This window comes from Dromiciops gliroides, chromosome 1 (genome assembly GCF_019393635.1).
Source record: "Dromiciops gliroides isolate mDroGli1 chromosome 1, mDroGli1.pri, whole genome shotgun sequence".
In the NCBI taxonomy this organism is placed as follows: domain Eukaryota; kingdom Metazoa; phylum Chordata; class Mammalia; order Microbiotheria; family Microbiotheriidae; genus Dromiciops; species Dromiciops gliroides.
In genome coordinates this window covers 699,796,017-699,817,846 of record NC_057861.1, presented here as the reverse complement: position 1 = coordinate 699,817,846, position 21,830 = coordinate 699,796,017, and the positions used below count along the sequence as shown (strand labels likewise).

Below are 21,830 nucleotides of genomic sequence, written 5' to 3'. Positions count from 1 at the left end.
GATGGCAGATCTAGAATTGGAAGGGACCTCAGAGGTCATTTAGTCTAACCCTCTCATTGAAAACAACTTTAAATTTCTCTTTTTTTTTTTTTAAAGTGAGGCAATTGGGGTTAAGTGACTTGCCCAAGGTCACACAGCTAGTAAGTGTTAAGTGTCTGAAGCCGAATTTGAACTCAGGTACTCCTGACTCCAGGGCCGGTGCTCTATCCATTGCACCACCTAGCTGCCCAACTTTAAATTTCTCAATGAACAAGCATTCATTTTCTCTACCTCTCAACTGAATCTCTCTCCCACTGGAAAAAGAAAAACAAAAGCTCTGTAACAATGATGTATAATCAAGCAAAACAAACAACCACATTAGTCATGACCAAAAATGTCTGCCTCATTTTTCCAGTCTTGAGTTTATCACCTTTCTGTCAGGACCACCCTTGTTTGTTTGACAGAGGTAGAAACTGAGGCCCGGGGAGGTTAGGTGATTTGACCAAAGTCCTACAGGTGGCATCAGAAGTGAGATTTCAATCCAGGTTCTTTGATGCCAGGGTCTATGCTTTGCTCTCTGCCTTGCCATCTCAGAGCCTTGAAAGTACTGAAATAAATTGTTTATAGCTCATGTACAGATATATAATGGTAAGTAAGCGGTGCATTGGTTAGCGTGTCAGGCCTGGAGTCAGGAAGACTCCTCTTCTTGAGTTCAAATCTGGCTTCAGACACTTACTAGCTGTGTGAATCTGGGCAAGTCACTTAACCAACCCTGTCTGCCTTAGTTTCCTCATCTGTAAAATTGAGCTGGAGAAGGAAATGGCAAACCCCTCCAGGATCTCTGCCAAGAAAACCCCAAATAGGGTCACAAAGAATCGGACAAACAACAACATAGACATACAGATGAGGAGATGGAGATTCCCAGCACATTCTTTGGGAATTCTTAACTGACTCATCTTACTTGAATCAATCACTGTCTTACCCTCTCCAAAGTTTCCAAATCAAGACCTTTCTTCACATGTTTCTAACATAAATTTCACCCTGAGCTTTTCTCTTTGTATCTCCTTCAGTGCCTGAAACAGTGCTCTGTTTAATCAATATTTGTTGACTTGAACTGAATTGAACATTGGGGTTCCTTATATAATCAACAGGTGTAGTCTATTTCACTGATGAAGGCTGGTTCCCTTCATAGGTCTGATATTGCAAAAGGCAAGAGATTTGCATCTTCTTCTTCTTCTTCTTCTTCTTCTTCTTCTTCTTCTTCTTCTTCTTCTTCTTCTTCTTCTTCTTCTTCTTCTTCTTCTTCTTCTTCTTCTTCTTCTTTGAGATTTGCATCTTCTACAAGGGAAACCCCCTAACCAGGAAGTGCCAAGGGCCATGTCTATCACCTCTTCAGGGAGTTCACCACCTTGTCTGCTCAATTGAATTGACCAGACAACTCCCATGATCACCCCCATCCCCACTTCATACGGATTCCTGGACCAGTTTAGTATTCTGATTCTCCAAAAGCTAGATCAGAATTCTCTGGATACTCTCTCTCTTTAAAAAAAAAAAAACTTATTTATTTATTTATTTTTGCAGGGCAATGAAGGTTAAATGACTTGCCCAGGGTCACACAGCTAGTGTCAAGTGTCTGAGGCTGGATTTGAACTCAGGTCCTCCTGAATCCAGGGCTGGTGCTTTATCCATTGTGCCACCTAGCTGCCCCACACACCTGCTTTTTTTAAAGCACTCTCCTCCCTATCATTTCATTTTAGCCATAATTGAATCCTGATGTCTCCTCCCTGTGACCCACATGTACCCCCTGCTCCAGTCAGGCTAGGTTCCTCGTTGTCTCTTCCCCAGCTCATACTTCTGCAGCCTTCTCCTTCTCAACTTATCTGAATATTGCCTGTTTTGAAGAGCTAAGCTCATGTTGTCTTGCTTCCTCCAGGAAGCCTTCCCTGATCTCCTCAACCCACTTTGGGCTATTTTCTCCTCCTGCCCTTCTTGTCTTCACCCCTTCATTAGCCTAAACTGCTCTATTTTGACACTTATGTGTGGGCATCTTCCCCTCCCCCCCAACTAGGCTAGAAGGTCCTGGAGGTTACAGTACTCTTGACTCAATTTCTCTGCCTTCTCCATGGGGTGAGCTAGCACAGGGCAAGAACATGAAAGCAGCTCAATAAGTTTTCACCACACAGTATATTAGTAGGTCACACAGGATTCGAACTCAGGTCTCCTGACTTTCAGTCCTCTGTATCATCTTCTTCTGGATACTTGGAGTTGTCCAGGCAGGGCTTGGACAAGAGCAGCCCTGGCTGCTCTCAGCTTTCCCCCACACCACATACCGGCTGCTCTGACTTTTGACACCTTCTCACCCCACCCTTAGGTGGCATGGGGAGCTTCTTTCCTAAAGTGAATACAAGGGAGTTACTTCTGGATGAGAGAGCATTCCTCTTAGGTTGCTGGCGTGCCTGGAGTCTGTCATGGCACCAACATACGAATTGTCATGAAATTCTGTTTTCAGCAGGACATCACCCTGCTCTAGAATCTGCAATAACTCCCTACTTCCCATTCAGAATGGCCAAACTCTTTTGTTTGGCATTCAAGGCCTCCCCTATATGAGTATTCCCATTCTTTGGTACCTGTCAGGCAGGTCTCCTCATAGTCCCACTATACTCTGTTCTGTCTCTGCTGCCTTTCCCATGCTAATTTTCTCAACCTGAATGCCATTCCTAAGCCCATCCATCCTACAGTTTTTGTTTAGCTAAATCCTATCTACCCTTTGAAGTCAAGTCACCTTCTACCTCCTCCATGGAGCCTTCTATGACTATTCCAGCCCAAAATAACACCTGGATGTTGGGAACACAGTTGATCCCTTAACTGTTCTCCACATGGGAAGCCAGGGCTCCAAGCAGCTTGTAAATTTCTCATGGGCAGGGGTATCTTTTTATTTTTTGTTCTCCCCTCCCCCATCAGTGCCTAGGACAGTGCTGGCTATGCATCTAGGTTGCTGTCCGGCTTCAATGGTTTTAAGGGAGGGGATCCCAGACTGGGAAGGGAGGGACTCTTATGGTGGGAGGGAGGCCACACACTCCATAAGCTGCAAGGGGTTGCAGGAGGTCCAGGCTGTCAGCAAAGCTCTGGCTGCTTTAATCTGAGATTTATCAGCATAAATTGGGAGGCTAGATAAGACCGGCCAGGAAAATGATCAATGTGCAGGTGAAGTGCACCATGCCATCAAAGAGAGAGAAGAAGTCTCCCAGGCAGGAGGGCCCTGACTAGGGCAGCCTCGATCACAGATGCAGGTGTTGGCTCAGTGGCTCGTGCGGCTCCATCAGCTTCTCAGACCAGGTCTGGGCCCAGCCTTGTCCTCCACAGTATAACCTGGGAGGTGGGAATGGTGTCTTATCAGCAATGGGAGACCCAGTGGCCACTGAACACTTTATCCTAGGGAGGGCCCAGAGGGCAATCAAGTGTCCAAGAGGAAGGGGTCCCTTGGCAGAGGTCCTGTACAGTGTGGGTCCAGCAGGGATGTCCACTTGTATTTGAACAGTCTGATGGCTACAGATCCAAAGCCTGGTTCGGGGCAGGTCTCTGCAGAGCTGCAAAGGACACTGATGCTCAACAGGAGATGATGAGCTGGTTAGCAAGGGCCTGGGGTGCCTGGGCCTGCTCCAAAGGCTGCTTCTGTAGGAGTTCACAGCTAGCCAGTGTCTGGTACAAGGCATCTAGGACTTCGAAGGTGTGGGCCTTCTCTACGGGAGAGAACCAGGAGGCAAAAGCACAGTATGACATCAGGGCTGAGACCAGCAAGCCCGTAGGGTAAGAACTCTGCCCCCCCTCCCCCAATCAAGCAATCTACAAGCATTTATTACTGCATCCACTCTATGTCAGGCACTGGTGATATAAAGACAGAAGCCAAACAAATTCTGCTCTGGAAGACCTTGCAGTCTAACAAAGGGAGACAACAGGTACATATGGAGAAGGTGGTACTTGGGTTGAGCCTTGAAAGAATCGAGGGAGTCCAGGAGGTGGTGAGGAGGAAGGACATCCCAGGGAGCAATATCGAGGCTAATTTGGCTGAACTGTAGCATGCACAATGGAGAGGAATTCATAACAAGGCTGAAAAGGGAAGAAGGGGCTATGTTGGGAGGATTTTAAAGGCCAGGGGATTTTCTATTTGGTCCTAGAGGTAATGGGGAGCTACTGGAATTTATTGAGGGGTGGGTGGGTAATGACATGGTCAGACCCGTTGATTGAGGAAAATCACTTTGGATTGAAGGATAGATTTGGAGAAAGGAAAGACGAGGTAAGGAGACTAATTAGGAGGCTATTGCAATAGTCCAGATCTAATAGCACTTATCATATTCTGTCTTATATTAATGAAGGTCTATGTCTTCTGCACCTTCTGAGGTGTAAACTAGCTGAGTTGTAAACTCCATAAAGACTGGAATGATTAAAAAAATAATTAATTAATTTGGCGGGGCAATGAGGGTTAAGTGACTTGCCCAGGGTCACACAGCTAGTGTCAAGTGTCTGAGAAGCCAGATTTGAACTCAGGTCCTCCTGAATTCAGGGCCAGTGCTTTATCCACTGCACTACCTAGCTGCTCCTGTGGAACGATATCTTACAGTGTCTTGTACAGGTTTATGATAAAGGTTAGTTGAACTGAATTATTCATTTTTATATCTCTCATGATCCTTGGCATAGAGTGTGGTCCTCAATGAATATATTATTGAAAATATGGGAAATTTGGAAATGTTGGAGGTTCAGGGTGGACCTGAGGGGAAGAGGAAGAGACTGTACAGGTCCTGGCACCTTGGAAAAATGCCTCTGAACCTCCTGGGTCTATTTCCTGTTATGCCTCCAGGCTGAAGTGAGCTTAGCCCCAACCAGGATTCAGCTTCCCCATCTCCCCTCTTACCCCTGCCATACCCTCCTGCTGCTGCCAAAGCAGATCCACCAGCCTGCCCAGTGCTACTGGCCCAAAGCATCTTAGAGAACAGTAGGAGATTCTGTTAGTTCTGGTGCCAACAGGAGCCACATGTGGCCCTGGCTGAGAAGGGGCAGGGCTTACATTTGGTCAAGATCCTAAACCCACATTTGGGTTGGATTTTGGGCAGCAGGTTTTCCTTGGTGGGGGGCTGGAAATGACTAGCCTGTAGAAGCTACACAGAAGGAGGGGGCCTCTTGTTTTCTTTTATTTAGATTCTCTGGACCTCCCACTCCATTCCCCTGCTGCTGGGAGCTTCCTCTGGGACTCCTTCTTCCCCTCCCTTCCTCCATTTCTTCCCCTTGTATGCAGATTTTTCTGCAAAACTAACAACAGGAGGGAGGTAATGTAGGGTGATGAATAGAAGAAAGCTTCAAAATCTGAACTTTCAAGGAAGTTTGTCCTAGCTCTTGCCAGATTTTAATCGTCTCCATTTCAATCTCTTTCTCTTCCTTCCTTCCTTCCTTCCTTCCTTCCTTCCTTCCTTCCTTCCTTCCTTCCTTCCTTCCTTCCTTCCTTCCTTCCTTCCTTCCTTCCTTCCTTCATTAATTCATTTATTTATTTATCTATTGATCTATTTATTCATTCATTCATTCTTTTATCCACTTATTTATTTAGTCAATCCATTTCTTTGAAGAGAAATGTTTAAGTTTTCAAAGCACTTTCTGGTTTCATCTTATTCAATCCTCAAAACACCCCTAAGAAGAGGTGGGGTTGAGAATACTAGCCCCTATTTCACAGATTATAAAATCGTAGATCTAACATTTGGAAGGGACCTCAAAGGCCACCATCTATTCCTGGGATTCTTAACCTGGGATTCACAGATAGATCCTAAGGGATCTGTGAATTTGTTTTAAAAAATATTTCGACAACTCTGTTTCCTTATGATTGGTTTCTTTTGTAATCCCATGTATTTTATTCTATTCATTTAAAGACATTATTCAGAGAAGTGGCCCTTAGCTTTGTCAGATGGCCAAAAGGGTCTGCGATGCAAAAAATGGCCTCAGTTTTCAGATGAGAAAACGGAGGCTTAGAGAAGTTGAATGACTTGTCCAGGGTCACACAGCTATTAAGTGTCTGAGGCAGGATTTGAACTGGGTTTCTCTTGTCTCCAGATCCAGCATGCTGTGCTCTATGCCATGCTGCCTTCCAAGGATCAGGAGGGCTTAAGATGAAGACAATGGTGACCACTTATGTTATTTTCATTTATACAGCACTTTAGGTAGCCCTAACAATAAAAACGAGGGAATTTAAAATATGAAAGCTCAGAGATGATCTATGGGAAAAGCCTTCAACCTGATAGGAGGGAAAACCGTACATGTCTATAAGGAGCTGGGACTAAAAGGCTCTGACATCCAATGGTTCTCTTCTAGGATTCTAAACCCAATACAGGTCCTTTTCTTCCTTCCTTCCTTCCTTTTTTTTTGGGGGGGGGGGTGTTAATGAGGGTTAAGTGACTTGCCCAGGGTCACACAGCTACTAAGTGTTAAGTGTCTGAGGTCAGGTTTGAACTCAGGTCCTCCTTAATCCAAGGCTGGTGCTTTATCCACTGTGCCACCTAGCTGCCCCTGGTCCTTTCCTTTCACCATCAGTGCTGGATGGTGGGTACAAGTGTAATGCACCTAAGCATTCTTAACACAGTCCAAGCTTCCATCATGAATTGGTTGCTTTCCCCCTCTCCCTCCTCAATGCTCCAGGCCAACAGCAGATGGAGACTTTGCTAGTTAATAATGTTAAGATGTAAGAATATAGGGAAACCTTTTACTGGAGTCTTGGAATGGGGGGCAGGGGCAGGGTAAGGGTTAGAGACTTGGTGGGGGGAGGTTTGGGAAGGGAGAGAAGGGCATCTGGCCAAATTGGAGGGGAATTGAAAAGGACCCTAAGTCCTTGGTCCACCTCCCCACTCTCCACTTCCTGCCTTGAATTCAGGGTCTGTTTTGTAATGGAAAACTCCAGTGCTTGTTACAGCTCCAGGGAGACCTTAGCTGTCATGCTCAGAAGCAGAGCAGATAAGCCTCTAGCTTCCTAATATGACCTAGGACCCAAACAGTTCTGCAGGCTTAATTCAAACTTTGATTCTGAATGTCTATGGATTGTTTTTCAGGCAGGTCTCTTTCAGGACCAGGTTATTATTGTAGGAACCTGATCTCCCCTGCTCCCATCTCTACCCCCACCCCTACCCTTTAGCTTTACCCTTCAGAATAATAAGGGACAGAAATGATTTTAATTACCAAGGAGTTTTCCTACCATGTTGGGGGTCCTGACAGGATTCCAAGGTGTTCAGCAACATTTTCCCCAAGACTCTTTTTGATATGTTCTTAAAAAGGAACAAACACATGGAACAGATCATTCTATAGAACACGTCACCATCACATCATTTGCATGAGAAGCATGGTATAGGGCTGGATCAGAGTCAAGAAGACTAGGGTTCAGACCCTCCCTCTCCCTCCCTCTCTCTCTCTCTCTCTCTCTCTCTCTCTCTCTCTCTCTCTCTCTCTCTCTCACACACACACACACACACACACACACCAGCTGTGTGACCATGAGCAACTCATTTAACTTCTCTGTGGTTGGGTTTCATGACCTCTAGGTCCCTTCCAGTTCCAAACTATGCTCTTGCACATCACATTATCTCAGAATTGGTAGGACCTTAGGAGCCATTTAATCCAACCAAGAGCTGACCGAAAGTCCCCTCTACAACACTGCCAACAAATGGTTCAGTTTTTTTCTTGAAGTGGGTCAATGAAATAAGGTCTCTGGCAGCAACAAGAGATCCACATGGACTCTACACTCACATTTAAACATACACTTCGGTAGGTAGTGGAAAGAATGGGGGGCTAGGAGTGGGGAGCCCTCAGTTCTGATCCCAGCTCTCCCATCAAATTCAGTGCTCTTCTAACGGTGCCAACATGCTGAATAATGAATGACCGAAGAGGTGAAAATGAGCTAGGTTTAGAACTCAGGTGTCTGGTTCTCTTTCCAACAGACTTCATGCTGCCTCCAGTGGGGACTGAACGAGACTCAGTAAGTATTTCTATGTTCTAAGTGGATGATGATGGCAGGAGGAGCCATGTTCTGTTGGCATACCAAATCCCGAAGCCTCTGGAGAAGCTGGAGGACGTCCATCAGCTTTTCTTCCACCAGGGACAGCCGGACTCGCTCCGTCTCGAGCATTTGTAACTCCATCTTCAGCAGCTCACTCTCTTCTGCCTTCTGCTGAATTTCACTGAGAAGTGGCTCCTTCACCTGGCCAGAGACAAAGGAAATTCAGCACTGGAGCTGTCCAGCAATCCAATTCATTTTGTCCCCTTTAGGAGATGCTGTCATCCCTCTGGGCCAGTGGCCTTTTGGTACTTGTTATTGTGAGGGTGGGGTAATTGATTTACTGGGGGGGGGGGGGAGGGAGGGAGGGTTGGGATAAGGATACTGAAAGCTTAGATGGGGGCTACAAGAATATTTTTCGGAGCTCCATGGTCACATCTGACCCTCCCAACTGCTTGGAGGTTGGGAGGGCAGGGTGGGACAGGAACTGAGATTCTTCTTTTATAGATGAAGAAACTTGGGTGTAAAGGGAGAATGACCTGCCTAGGGGAACCTACAAAGTTAGTGGCAGAACTGATCCTACAACCTAGGCCTCCTGGCAGAGGGTTCTTTATTCCCTTATACCAAATAGCCTTTCCGGATTTTCTTGAACCACATGGGAAACACTGAGTCTCTAATCTGAGGGAACATGGGTTTGAGGTCTGATGACTGGATCTGAATCCTGATTCTGCTACTTTTTACCTGGGTGGCCATGGGAAAGTTATTTGGCTTCCTTGGCCCTCAGTTTCCTTCTCTGTAAAATAAAGAGTCTGGACTAGGATAGCCTCTGAGGTCCTTTCTGGCTCTAGTTCTATGATGCTATCCATGGTCCTCTCCTCTGGTTTCATCTTCTCTCCTCTGGTTCCCAGGCAAAAATTGGTTCCAACAAGTCCTTGTCAGAGGCCTTGCCCCTGCAATCCCATAGCCCCACCTTTAATTCCCACTATTTTTTTGTGGCTATGGCTTTCATTCCTCTCCTGGGCCTCACCAGAGAGTTCATTTCACAGTCCAGTGATTATTTAAATGTTTCTAAAGAGGAGATTACAACACTCAGAGGAAAAGAGAAAAGGAGAGTGACTTAAGCAGACAGAAAAGATTTTTTTTTTTACTGCTTGAGGATGACAGCCTGTGAGGGCAAGTTATCACCAAAGGATTTACTTTGTTCAGTGAATAGGAGCCAGGGAGCCAAGAAGAAAAGGGAGGTATGGGAAACTAAAGAAGAAAGAAAACAGAGGCATGTGAGCTGAAAGGAAGACTTCAAACGTGCCCCTTCTTGGGGGGCCCCTGAGCCATCAGATGCCTACCTTCCCATTGTAAAATAATCCCTAACCACTGGCACACTGCTTTGTGCTTCACAAAGCATCTTCCTGTACATTGTATATATCTATAGCTTAAAGTTGGACAGGGCTTTAGGGCTCTCTATAAGGTTTATATACAGAGGCAAGGGGAAGAAAGCTGGCTTTTGAGTCAGGAATGTCTTTGTCCAATCTCTGCCTCATATCGGCTGTGTGGCGAGTCACCCGACCTCCCAATGTGCAGGCAACACTCCAAGACCACAAGTGCAGATGGACATTGGCAGAGGGAGTTTCTTCATTGGAAACTACCTATATTATTAACAAAATTACTTTTAAAAACATGGTAAAAAAAGGAGCAGTAGCTCACATTTCTAAAGTATTTTCAAGTTCATGTGTTTTCCTTATAGCAACCCTGTAGGGGTGGATTATTAGCCTCATTTTACAGATGAGTAAATTGAGGCTTAGGAATGAGACATATATTTTGGGGACATGGCCAGTGTGGAAATTTATTTTATTTGTGTATATTTGTTACAAAGGGGGTTTTTTATGAGGGAGGAAAAGAAAAAAGATTTTTGTTAGCTGAAATAAATTGGAATAAAAAAAGAAACTGAGGCTGAGATGATCTTAGGACCATCTATTTAAAGCTTGAAGGGACTTCAGAGATGATCTAGGTGAACAGTTCTCAATTTTTTTGTTCCCTTACACTCTTTCTTTCTTTCTTTTTTTTGTGGGGCAATGAGGGTTAAGTGACTTTCCCAGGGTCACACAGCTAGTAAGTGTCAAGTATCTGAGTTCAGATTTGACTCAGGTCCTCCTGAATCCAGGGCTGGTGCTTTATCTACTGCGCCACCTAGCTGCCCCCTATTTTTTCCCTTCCTTCCTTCCTTCCTTCCTTCCTTCCTTCCTTCCTTCCTTCCTTCCTTCCTTCCTTCCTTCCTTCCTTCCTTCCTTCCTTCCTTCCTTCCTTCCTTCCTTCCTTCCTTCCTTCCTTCCTTCCTTCCTTCCTTTTTCTTTCTTTCTTTCTTTCTTTCTTTCTTTCTTTCTTTCTTTCTTTCTTTCTTTCTTTCTTTCTTTCTTCCTTTCTTTCTTTCTTTCTTTCTTTCTTTCTTTCTTTCTTTCTTTCTTTCTTTCTTTCTTTCTTTCTTTCTTTCTTTCTCTCTCTCTCTCTCTCTCTCTCTCTCTCTCTCTTTCTTTCTTTCTTTCTTTCTTTCTTTCTTTCTTTCTTTCTTTCTTTCTTTCTTTCTTTCTTTCTTTCTTTCTTTCTTTCTTTCTTTCTTTCCCCCTTACACTCTTAGCAATTGTTGAGGATTCCAAAGAGCTTTTGTATATGTGGGTTATAGCAATTGATATTTCCCATAGTCAAACTAAAAACATCTTAGTATTATTATAAAAATTGTTCTGACCTTGCAGATTTCATGAAATGATCTTGGGGACTACCAGTGGTCCCCCTACCACACTTTGAGAACTCCTGCTATACTCCAAACCCCTCATTTTACAGATGAAAAAACCTGATACGTTTAGGATAAAACTCACACTGGCATTCTGAGCTTGCCCCACCCTGGCTCCCACTTCAGACCTGGTCCACATTATTTCCCTTGATATACTTTAGGATCTGGCCAAATAGTCCTACTGTGATGCCCAAAGTCCACATGGCATCTCCCCTCTGCTGGTCTTCACCCAGGCTTTCCCTCATGCCTGGAATGTGCTCCCTTCCCATCTCTAGCTTCCTCCTCCATGAAGTCGCCCCCACCCACCCTCCACTCCCTTTTCACATTATTTTATATTTATTTTGTTGTTGCTGTTGTTCGATTGTTTCGGTCGTGCCTGACTCTTTCATGATCCCATTTGGGGGTTTCTTGGCAATGATATGACAGTTGTTTGCCATTTCCTTCTCCAGATCATTTTGCAGATGAGGAAACTGAGACAAACAAGGTTTAAGTGACTTGCCCAGCGTCACACAGCTAGGAAGCATCTGAGGCCAGATTTGAATTTTGATCATTCTGACTGTAGGCCCAGAATTCATAAATGAGTGCATATTGTATATTTCAGTAGAATGTAAGCTTCTTGTGGGGCAATTAGATGGCACAGTAGATAGAGCACTGGCCCTGGAGTCAAGAGGACCTGAGTTCAAATCTCACCTCAGACACTTACTATCTTTGTGACTCTGGGCAAATCACTTAACCCCAGTTGCTTCAAACATCCAGGGCTATCTCCAGTCATCCTGATATCTATCTTGCCACTGGACCCAGGTAGCTCTGGAGGAGAGAGTGAAGCTGGTGACCTTGCACAGACCACTCTCACTTAAATTCAATTCAGTGAAGGTCATGACATCACCCCGATGTCATGGTCTTCTTCGAGAATGAAGGACAAACAACAACAACAAACTTCTTGAGAGAAGGGACTGCTTCACTTTCATATCTCTATCCCCAGGGCCTCCCATAGTGCCTTGCACAGAGTAGGTACTTTATAAATGTTTGTTGAATTGAATCCTGCCTATTTTCTGCAGCTGCAAGAAAAAGAGACCAACTACCAGATCACAAAATAGAAAACATCATTGCTAATTAAATTCATATTTCTTTGAACTGAAGCCCTCACATGCAATCATATGACTGCTATTTGTCCCCACGCACCATATTTCCTATTTTTTTTATTTTTTTTACCATATTTCCTTTTTAAGATTGTACTTAAAAAAAGATTGTACTTAAGAAAAGATTGTACTTAAGTTTTTTCTTGATAGAATTTTAATTAACAATTTTTATTGATAAGACATTTAGTTTTTATGTCATTTCCATTTTAAAATATCTCTCTCCTCATTACTGTGCCAAAGATCTATGTAAGTAACAAAGAATAAAAACGAGAAAGAAATCAATTCAATAAAACTAACCAAGACCGTAGCCAAGTCTGAAAGGAGATACAGTGTTCCACATCTGTCGTCTCCCACCTCTGTAAAAAAGGGAAGGAGGTCACCACCAAATTTCAGTGGGATGTGTTTAAAAGGATGATAATGATTTTCATTTGAAAACTGACTACTGTTTTGACTGGGTTACTCAATGCCTTGGGTCTTGGATTTGGCAAAAACAAACAAATGAATCTATCCATATTTTTTTCTCTCTCCTTCCTTCCCTCCTTTCTTTCTTTCTTTCTTTCTCTTTCTTTCTTTCTTTCTTTCTTTCTTTCTTTCTTTCTTTCTTTCTTTCTTTCTTTCTTTCTTTCTTTCTTTCTTTCTTTCTTTCTTTCTTTCCTTCCTTCCTTCCTTCCTTCCTTCCTTCCTTCCTTCCTTCCTTCCTTCCTTCCTTCCTTCCTTCCTTCCTTCCTTCCTTCCTTCCTTCCTTCCTTCCTTCCTTCCTTCCTTCCTTCCTTCCTTCCTTCCTCCCTGTCTATTCTTTCAAAAGTTCTTAGGTAGCTGTCTGGCAGGCAAGTGGAAAATGTAGACTAGACCATTTGAAACATTTCCTTTGCTTCATGTGGTTGGTCAAGTGGGGATGCCTTGTAAACTAAAGGGACAAAGAAGAAATGCTTCCTTATGTAAAAGGTGGGCCAGGCTGCCTTGGGCGCCTTACCTCCTGGTCACCAGTGTCAAGCACCTTCACGTCTTGCCCCATGTTCCCTAGCTGCTCCGTCAGAGTGACGATCTGCTCCCCCAGCTCCCCCAGGGCGCTGGTGTGTTCATCACTCCCAAAGTGGCCGAAGTAGGACATGAGCTTCTTGGCCGTTTTGTCATCACACCTGCACAAAGAGAGAAAGCCATACGGTGATGGGAAGCTCCCTCTAGGTTCTGCCCTGGCCTCCTGGTTTGGGTCCCTGTCTTTGTGTTAACAGGGGCCCCTACTGAAGTCACTGTCTCCTATCTCTCTCCCTGTTTCCCCCTACCCCACCTAACCCCTGACTATGTGTAAGGCAGGGTGGGGTAATGGATTGAACGTTGGACTTTGGGAAGTTACAAAGTCCTTTCCGGCTCATTTGTGATTTTGTGAATCCTCCCTCTTCCCTTATCCAGAAAGCCCTCCCTCAGGACAACGAAGAAGAAAAACAATAGAGCAGTTTAGCAAAATTAACCAATCCATCGACTAGGTCTGGTAGTATATGCCCTATTCTACACCCATAGCCCCCCCCACCTTCACAAAGAAAGAATGATAAGCTTTACTAGATAGTTTCATGAGATGCTGTGGCCCAAACACGGCTTCACTATAGTCTGGTAAGTGGAGCAGCAGACTTGGAGTCAGGAAGACCTGTGTTAGAATCTTGTCACTGACACTTACTTGCTGTATAACCTTAGGTAAGTCCCTTAACTTCATGGTTCCCCAAATTTTCCTCATCAGTAAAATGGGGATAATGACTGCACCTACATTACAGGGTTGTTGTGAGGATCAAATGAGATAGTATATGGAAAGCACTTTTAAAACCTTAAAGACCTCCACAGATGTTAGTTGTTATATTGATAATACTATCATCATTGGAATAATATGAATCACCTTTATTATATGAATAATAATAACTAACATTTATGGAGCACTTTAAAGTTTATAAATTGCCTTGCATATATTGCATTATCCATTTGGTCCTCATAACATCTCTGCAACATAGGAAGAACAGGTGTTAACCCTACTTTATACAGGAAGAAATTGAGGTTCATACTTATCCAAGGTGGCACAAACTAGGAAGTAGCAGATCTGTGATGTGAACCTGGGACTTCTGACCTAGAGTCTAGGACTTTTCCCAGTACATCCTACTGAAGGATAGTGTAGACACCAAAAGAAATGAGGATGGATGAGACAAATGTTTGGAAAGGGCTTTGAGATCCTTCAGGAAAGCTACTGTGTGAATACAGTTGGAAAGAGTCCTGATGAGGATGTTGGCAGGTCTCTCAACATGGCAGCTCATCTCTTATTACCTTACAGACTCTGCACTTGGCTTCTGCTTGTGGCCTCAGAGATTGGCATGGTCCATTCCTGGTTAAGCAGCATTATAGAGGAGCCAGTACATCAGGGTACATGGCTCCCCCATCCCTGCCCCTACCTGCAAACTGAAGGTCCAGACTTAGCTTAACTGGCTAGGTCTCTAGGAGAGGCAGTAGCCTCAGGCACAATTGAGAAGCAGGCAACTCGGGAAGTTTACCTTGGTCCTTTCTCTTTCTGTACCTGTCTCCTGCCTCCCAACACTAGGAAGCTCAGCATTCTTACACAGCCCTCTGGCTTCTCCATAAACTGCGGTGTAGTCTCCCCGAAACCTACCTCTCACCTGCTTACACTACCTTTGACCCAGCCTCCTTACTGCCTTCAAAACTCCTATCCATTAGAGCAGGTTGGAAAAGGATAAGAAATGCATCTTACACTCTATTGAAAATGTAGCTGCTGTGAACACTGTTCTCGTGGCTTCTCCTATTTCATTCACTCATTCAAGCAAGCAAGCAAACAGCTACTCTGTGCAGAGAGCACTGAACAAAGGGGAGAGAGCAGGTTTAGGTGAGGCACTGTCTGCGCTCTAACTACTTACTACTTGTTTCTATGGACAGTCTTGGGACTTGGAAGGGGAAGCGGTCATCTTGACCTGGGGTTCTGTATCCTCAGAGACTTCCTGAGAGGAAAGGGGCACAGTCTCTAATCCTGGGCTCCCCAGAGTTATGACCACCAATTTCTGTGAGAACAAAGGCCCCTTTCAACTCAATTTGACAATGGCTATTTATTTAAGAACCTAATATGTACAAAGCAATAGAGATTATAGGGTGATGGAAGAAGAGAAGGCCATCTAGTTCAACCCTTTTCATTTTTCAGATGAGGAAACTGAGACCCAGGGAAGTTAGATCATTTGCCTAAGGTTATAAGTAGTGGGTAACAGAACTAAGACTCAGGGCAGCTAGGTGGTGCAATGGATTGAGTGCTGGGCCTGGAACCAGGAAGAACCTGAGTTCAAATGCAGCCTCAGACATTTATTAGCTGTGTGTCCCTGGACAAGTCACTTCATCCTGCTTGCCTCAGTTTCCTCCTCTGTAAAATGAATGATCTGGAGAAGGAAATGGCCAAGCACTGTAGTATCTTTGCTAAGAAAATCCCAAAAGGGTACAAGAAGAGTTGGACTGAACAACGATAACCACAGACCTCAGAGTCTAGAACTAAAGCTCCTTCCTGGATAGAGAGACAAAAAAAGAAATAGCCACTGTCCACAAGGAGTTTATATTCTATGGGATCGGGGTGGAGTGGGAGGCAGAGATGACATTCTTTGACCGCACGATTCTAAACGAGACATACCCGCTCCCACAACTCGAAATGCGGGCCAGTAGCTTCTTCACTTCAGCTACCTGGCTCTGCTGCTCCCGAGGCCACTTTTCTTCCTCTTCATCAGAGGCTGCCTGACCCTCCACAGAGCGGAACAGCTGCTCATCTCCTGTAGGGAGAAAGAAGCACGCAGGGTTGGCTGTTAGAAGCCCAGGTCACTGGATCTGGTCATGTGAACACTGGACAGCTCCGCAGCCCTTCCCAGGGAAGGAAAGTGAGCTAGTGACACTGCTTTATTTGCTGGCTGAGGAACTGTCTCATTACCAGACAGAAAAGAGCAAGGCAGAGGACGAGTAATTTGCAGAAGGGGGATCTGCTGAGCTCAGACACAGGACCTAGAGTTTCCTTCTAGGCTGCTAGAGGATTATTGGCAATAGGAGGCAGGTGACTTACACAGCTCCATTAAAATGGCATAGATGATATCATCCAGGAAATGTGATCAGGAAAGGAGCTAGGCTTGTTGGTCATTAACCAGGAAGGTGGGATAGCAGATGGACAGCCTGGGTGCTGCCCTGGCACCCACGGAAGGTCCAAAGTCCAAGAGGGGGAATTCCCTGAGCATGGGATTGGAGTGCGGTAGAAGATTTATGGGAGGACAAGAATGAGAACTGAACAGGTGAGGGAATGTGATCTGTACCACTGAAGGGCATAGCTACATTGGGGAGAGCAAAGCTTCACTGAAGTCCTTAAGAACTAAAAGCAGAAGTATCACTGAGGGTGATTCAGACTCTGGAACCAACTTCTGGACAAGAACTAATTTCATTTCTGGGGACATAAATCCCAAGACTATCCCTCATAAGATGATGATGATATTGTTAGTTTACAACTCTCCTAGTATTTTCTTTTCTTTTTTTAGTGAGGCAATGGGGGTTAAGTGACTTGCCCAGGGTCACACAGCTAGTAAGTGTCAAGTGTCTGAGGCCGGATTTGAACTCAAGTTCTCCTGAATCCAGGGCCGGTGCTTTATCCACTGCGCCACCTAGCTGCCCCTCTCCTAGTATTTTCTTGCGATTAGATTTTGGGGGATCTGCTATGGGCAATACTCTGGCAGAATGTGATATGTAGCGACTGTGGGTTTTCTTTTGGATGTGAAGGTAGCACTTCTGTGGGCGTGGTGTTGAGTCGGCTACAAGTGGGACAGGTGTGTGCTGAGTCAACGCACACTCTTTTTTTTTTTTTTTTGGTGAGACAATTGGGGTTAAGTGACTTGCCCAGGGTCACACAGCTAGTAAGTGTTAAGTGTCTGAGGCCGGATTTGAACTCAGGTACTCCTGACTCCAGGGCCGGTGCTTATCCACTGTGCCACCTAGCTGCCCCGTCAACGCACACTCTTGACTGGTGCCCTCTTGTGGCCAGCTGCAGCAATTCGCTCCCTATTGAATGTGCCTGAGGGCATATGAGATCTCACACCAAGGTCCAGCGGGGATCTCATCTGTAAGGAGAGTGTCAACTTTGCTCCTGGCAGGAAAGCTGAACAAAGGCTACTTACTAGCAAAGGTTGGCAGCTTTACCAATTCCCTTTCAGTTTTGCTAAGTGAAGCTTCTAGGGTGATTTGCAGAGACCAGGGATATGATAAGAGTTGAATGGGGTTTCCTCACACTAAGTCAAATAAATGGCAAACTGGGTTCGGTTAAAAAGCTAGACAAAGGCTGAGGGCTTCTTTGGTAGGCTGGTTCTGAACATGGAACAGCTGATCTAGTCCTTGGATTAGCAACTGTAATTTGGGAGAGATCCAACAGGTGGCAACAGTGGAGACCTAGCAGAAGGTCCACTCTAGAAAAGTTGGCAGATGGTGAGGCATTAGAGAAAAAAGATGATGGTGGAACCCCAGCAGTTTGTAGCAACAAAGGAAACAGCTTGTAGTCTAATGATATATATCCCCAGACCAACAGATGACATTGGAGGCTCTTTAGGGAATCAAGCAGCAGAGAGGAGCTCCAGTGGGGATGTGGCCCTTAGGATCATGCATTGCCCTGGCTACATGCATGCGCTATCCCCATGTGTTTTCTTTCTCCCACTATGGAGAGGGGAATCTGAGGGAGAGGGTAGCCATGTGTTTAGGGGAAGGGTGATAATTTCTCTCATCATTTATTTTTACTATGCTTCTTATCTAAATGGTTTTTGCTTGGAATGAGTTCATCCTCTGTCTGGTTGGTCTGTTCAAAGAAACATGGGTGGGGGACTCATGAGCTATGCTTCTGCATGGGTCCTGACCCAAAGCCGTGAACCCAGGGTAGTTTTTTAGACAGTCTGTCTACGTAAGGGGGCTTGGGTTACTATAGCTTTGTCATTTAAAATTTAATCACTAGTGGATAAACTAGCACTTCCTCTCTTGACCCTTCAGAAAAAAAAGACAAAGCTGATCAGGTTCCCAGATACTGGTGGCTCAAAGGAGACAAAGGTATAATAATGCTTCACTACTTGGATGGAGCTGTGATCTCAGCATTGTGAGTACACCCGTCCATAGTGAAGATTACACCCTGTCCATGCCGTCTCATCTTGCACAAATCTTGTCTGTGCCATCCCACTGATCCCCCAAAGGTGGAGGGGAGGCCCATTCAACATGCTGGGAATCTTCCTCTTAGTCTTTTAACATTGCTTGGCCATTAGCGCCACAAACAGGTCATCTATCTGCTGTTCTTCCTCAAAAATCTTACCTTGATGCCTCATCATGCCCTAGAGGTGACCTCATGTTGTTGAGGGCTAAGCTGGTGGAACATAAGATGTGGAAGGTTTTGGTTTTAGTTTTGTTTTGCAGGGCAATGAGGGTTAAGTGACTTGCCCAGGGTCACACAGCCAGTAAGTGTCAAGTGTCTGAGGCTGGATTTGAACTCAGGTCCTTCTGAATCCAGGGCCGGTGCTTTATCCACTGTGCTACCTAGCTGCCCCCGATGTGGAAGGTTTCAGAAAAGCTTCCAATACAGTCCTTGCTGATGGGCTGTGTCTGTTATCTGAGGACTGGCTCATTTAAGCAAGGAGAGGTTTAGCATCAGTTCGCTGTCCATCATTTGTAATGACTTCTTGAACCAAAGCAACTCATAATAGGGATAAGGGAACAGACCTATGATTTCTTTGGTGTAAAGAAGAGGAGACTCCCTCCATAAATGCAGATTTTATAGTCTTAGAGAGTCACCTACAATATTGGGAATTGAAGCTAATGACTTATCCAGGATCACACAGTCAGCATCTCTCCAATTCTCCCAGGAATAACACTCAACAGTCATGATACTAATATTCAGTCACATTTCAATAACCCTTCACATTTTACTAAGAACTTTTTCCATTTTACATAGGAGGAACCTAAAGAGTTCAGGTGATCTTGTAGCTGGTGTGAGAGCAGAGATTCAAACTCAAGTTGACTCCAAGTTAAGGCATTTTTCCCCACTATGGGTGCAAGGTAAAGAACAGCAAGAAGAAAGAGGACAGGTCAGAATCTGGGGACCAGAAAAAAGTACTTCTTGGCAGGTCAGTGGAGCTCATCGGGGGTTTGTCCCTGATTGAGCGCAGAATACGGAGAAATGAGAAGGAAAATGAAGACATTTTGGGAAATCTGAGAAGGACCTGGGCTGGGAACAGGATGGACTCGTTGGACAGATGTGTGCCGGAGGAATGCAAGCACTGAACTTGAAATCAAGAAGATCTATGTTCTTTTCATACTGTCTCAGACACTTACTAGCTGTGTGACTCTGGGCAAGTAACTCAACCCCTCTGAGACTCAGTTTCCTCATCTGTAAAATAAAGAATTGGATGTAATGGGCTTTAAGGTCCTTTCCAACTTCAGATCTGAAATCCCATCTCCTACAGTAAGTAAAATGTATTCTATGAGCTAGATTTTGTTTCTACCCTCGATTTCCATATCATAGAATCATAAATCTCAAGAGTGGAGATGGGCCTTAGAGGTCATCTGGACAGATCTTTCACATAGGTGTTGGAATCTCCACCAAGTGATCAGTCAAGTTTCAACCTCTGAGTACTTTTAAAGATAGAAAACTCACTACATCACATTGCAAGAAAGTTTTCCTATATACTAAGGCTGAAATCACCTCCCTAAAACTTCCTCTCCCTGGCCTTCACTTCTGCTTAATGGGGCTTGGGAGAACAACTGTGTTCTCTTTGCCTCATAAAATTAATGTCCTGTATTGAGTCTATGCCCTTATAATATCCTAATTTTTTATGGTCTCTTCTCCAGAGGCCTAGCCTGCAAGTAACCTGTAAAAGACAAAGACTAAGGAAAAGATTGGCAGTTGGAGGAAAGGCTATCTTCCCAGGGGTATGCTAGAGGCAGCTCCCACGAGCTCACCAGAGCCAACTGTTAAATTTATAGGGCGATTATTATACTTCAGAAATGGACAAATGCCACAAATCAGGGCTTGATTTATTGTTTTGTTGATTGTCTAGACTTATGAAATTAATGGAGAAAATGCTAATAATGCAAATTAAACTAAAAAGTGCATCCTATATACACTCTCCCTTCTCTACCAGAACCGGTTGTTAAATATTTACCAGCACATCTCTATTCCTGAGGTTGTAGCTATGGGGAGCCAAGCCTTGGGAGTACCATCTATCACTACTATCCTTTAATCTTATTCATTCATCCATCTATCTATCTATCTATCTATCTATCTATCTATCTATCTATCTATCTATCTATCTATCTATCTATCTATCTATCTATCTATGCAAGGCAATGAGGGGTTAAGTGACTTGCCCAGGGTCACACAGCTAGTAAGTGTCAAGTGTCTGAGGTTAAATTTGAACTCAGGTCCTCCTGAATCCAGGGCTGGTGCTTTATCCACTGCACTACCTAGCTGCCCCTATCACTACTATCCAGAGAAAAGTCATCCACGTGAATTTTGTCCTCCTTTTCCTCTTGCTTTAAGCTGCTGATCTCAAAGCCACAACGCCCATGAATCTAACCTTCATCAGCATAGCTGCAGCTTATACTGTTTTCTGCAGCTCCTGCCCCTTCGGGGGGAGAGATTCCATCTGGCTGCCCAGGAGAAGAAGCCCTTTCAGTTTCAGATTCAGCATCTTCTTGTGGCATTTTCTGATCATTCATTGGGGTTGGTAGTTTCCTGATCTCTGACCTGTAAACCAAAGATAAAGTAGGAGGAAGAAATAGATTTTGTCAGACTCAGGTAGATTTCACACCATATCTACAGGGAAATGCAATTGTTAAAGAAAACTGTGCAGAACTAATATTCTGCCATCTATCCTTTCCCAACTCCCTCATGGGATGCCATTCTCTGGGCTTTGGATGGCCACACAGCTGGGGGTTTCCTTTGGTCAGTTATTGCTATTTCTCATGCCAGGGACTGTGTAATCTATAGGTATTGTCTAGCTCCCAAACACTCTTATTTTCATGAATATGGGAACATGCAATCAAGCCATAGGTTTTATTCAACATATTATGACTGCCTGAGTTTCTTTGGGGATTAGTTGATTTGTAAGCACAAAATAAGGAGGTTCCACTGGTTTGAGCTATGAATTTTCTCCTGGCTCTTAACATTCTATTCTTTCTTCTAGCTCTGATTTTTTATGTTTTAACCTTTTTTTTCCAGCTCTAATATTCACCATTATAAGCTTTTACATCTATCCCTTCCTTTATATGTCCATTGCTGACACTCTAATTCAGAATCCCATGACCTATTGCCTAGATTATTGAAATTGTCTTTTTAAAAATAATTTTTATTACCTTTTTTTTTTTGCAGGGCAATGGGGGTTAAGTGACTTGCCCAGGATCATGCAGCTAGTACCTTTTGTTTTAATATCACCTACATTTCCCATTGTATTACCTCTACTCCCTGCCCCTCTGAGAGTCAGCCTTATTTTTTTTTTAACTTTTTTATTTTTTGGTGAGGCAATTGGGGTTAAGTGACTTGCCTAGAGTCACACAGCTAGTTAAGTGTTAAGTGTCTGAGGCCGGATTTGAACTCAGGTCCTCCTGACTCCAGGGCCGAGTCAGCCTTATTTAAAAAAAAATCTGTAAAACTAACATATATATGTATATATATATATATATATATATATATATATATATATATATATATATATTTTGTGGGACAATGAGGGTTAAGTGACTTTGCCCAGGGTCACACAGCTAGTAAGTGTGAAGTGTCTGAGGCCGGATTTGAATTCAGGTCCTCCTGAATCCAGGGCTGGTGCTTTATCCACTGTGCCACCTAGTTGTCCCCTAAGATTGACTATTCCCATCTTTTGTCATC

General features: G+C 44.2%; 1 protein-coding gene across 1 annotated transcript in view; it reads right to left on the bottom strand.

Annotated features, from left to right (window-relative positions):
* Positions 1–1,286: 1,286 nt before the first annotated feature.
* The window catches only part of EFCC1 (EF-hand and coiled-coil domain containing 1), an 84,946-nt gene continuing 64,402 nt past the window's right edge, over positions 1,287–21,830 (bottom strand). Inside the window, exons 3-8 of the mRNA XM_043976794.1 lie at positions 20,524–20,693; positions 15,579–15,714; positions 12,894–13,059; positions 8,045–8,203; positions 7,205–7,274; positions 1,287–3,719 (exon numbers count right to left, since the gene is read on the bottom strand). Coding sequence (XP_043832729.1) covers positions 3,586–3,719; positions 7,205–7,274; positions 8,045–8,203; positions 12,894–13,059; positions 15,579–15,714; positions 20,524–20,693 — 835 coding nt within the window. The 3' untranslated portion in view covers positions 1,287–3,585. The remainder of the gene's footprint in view (positions 3,720–7,204; positions 7,275–8,044; positions 8,204–12,893; positions 13,060–15,578; positions 15,715–20,523; positions 20,694–21,830) is intronic.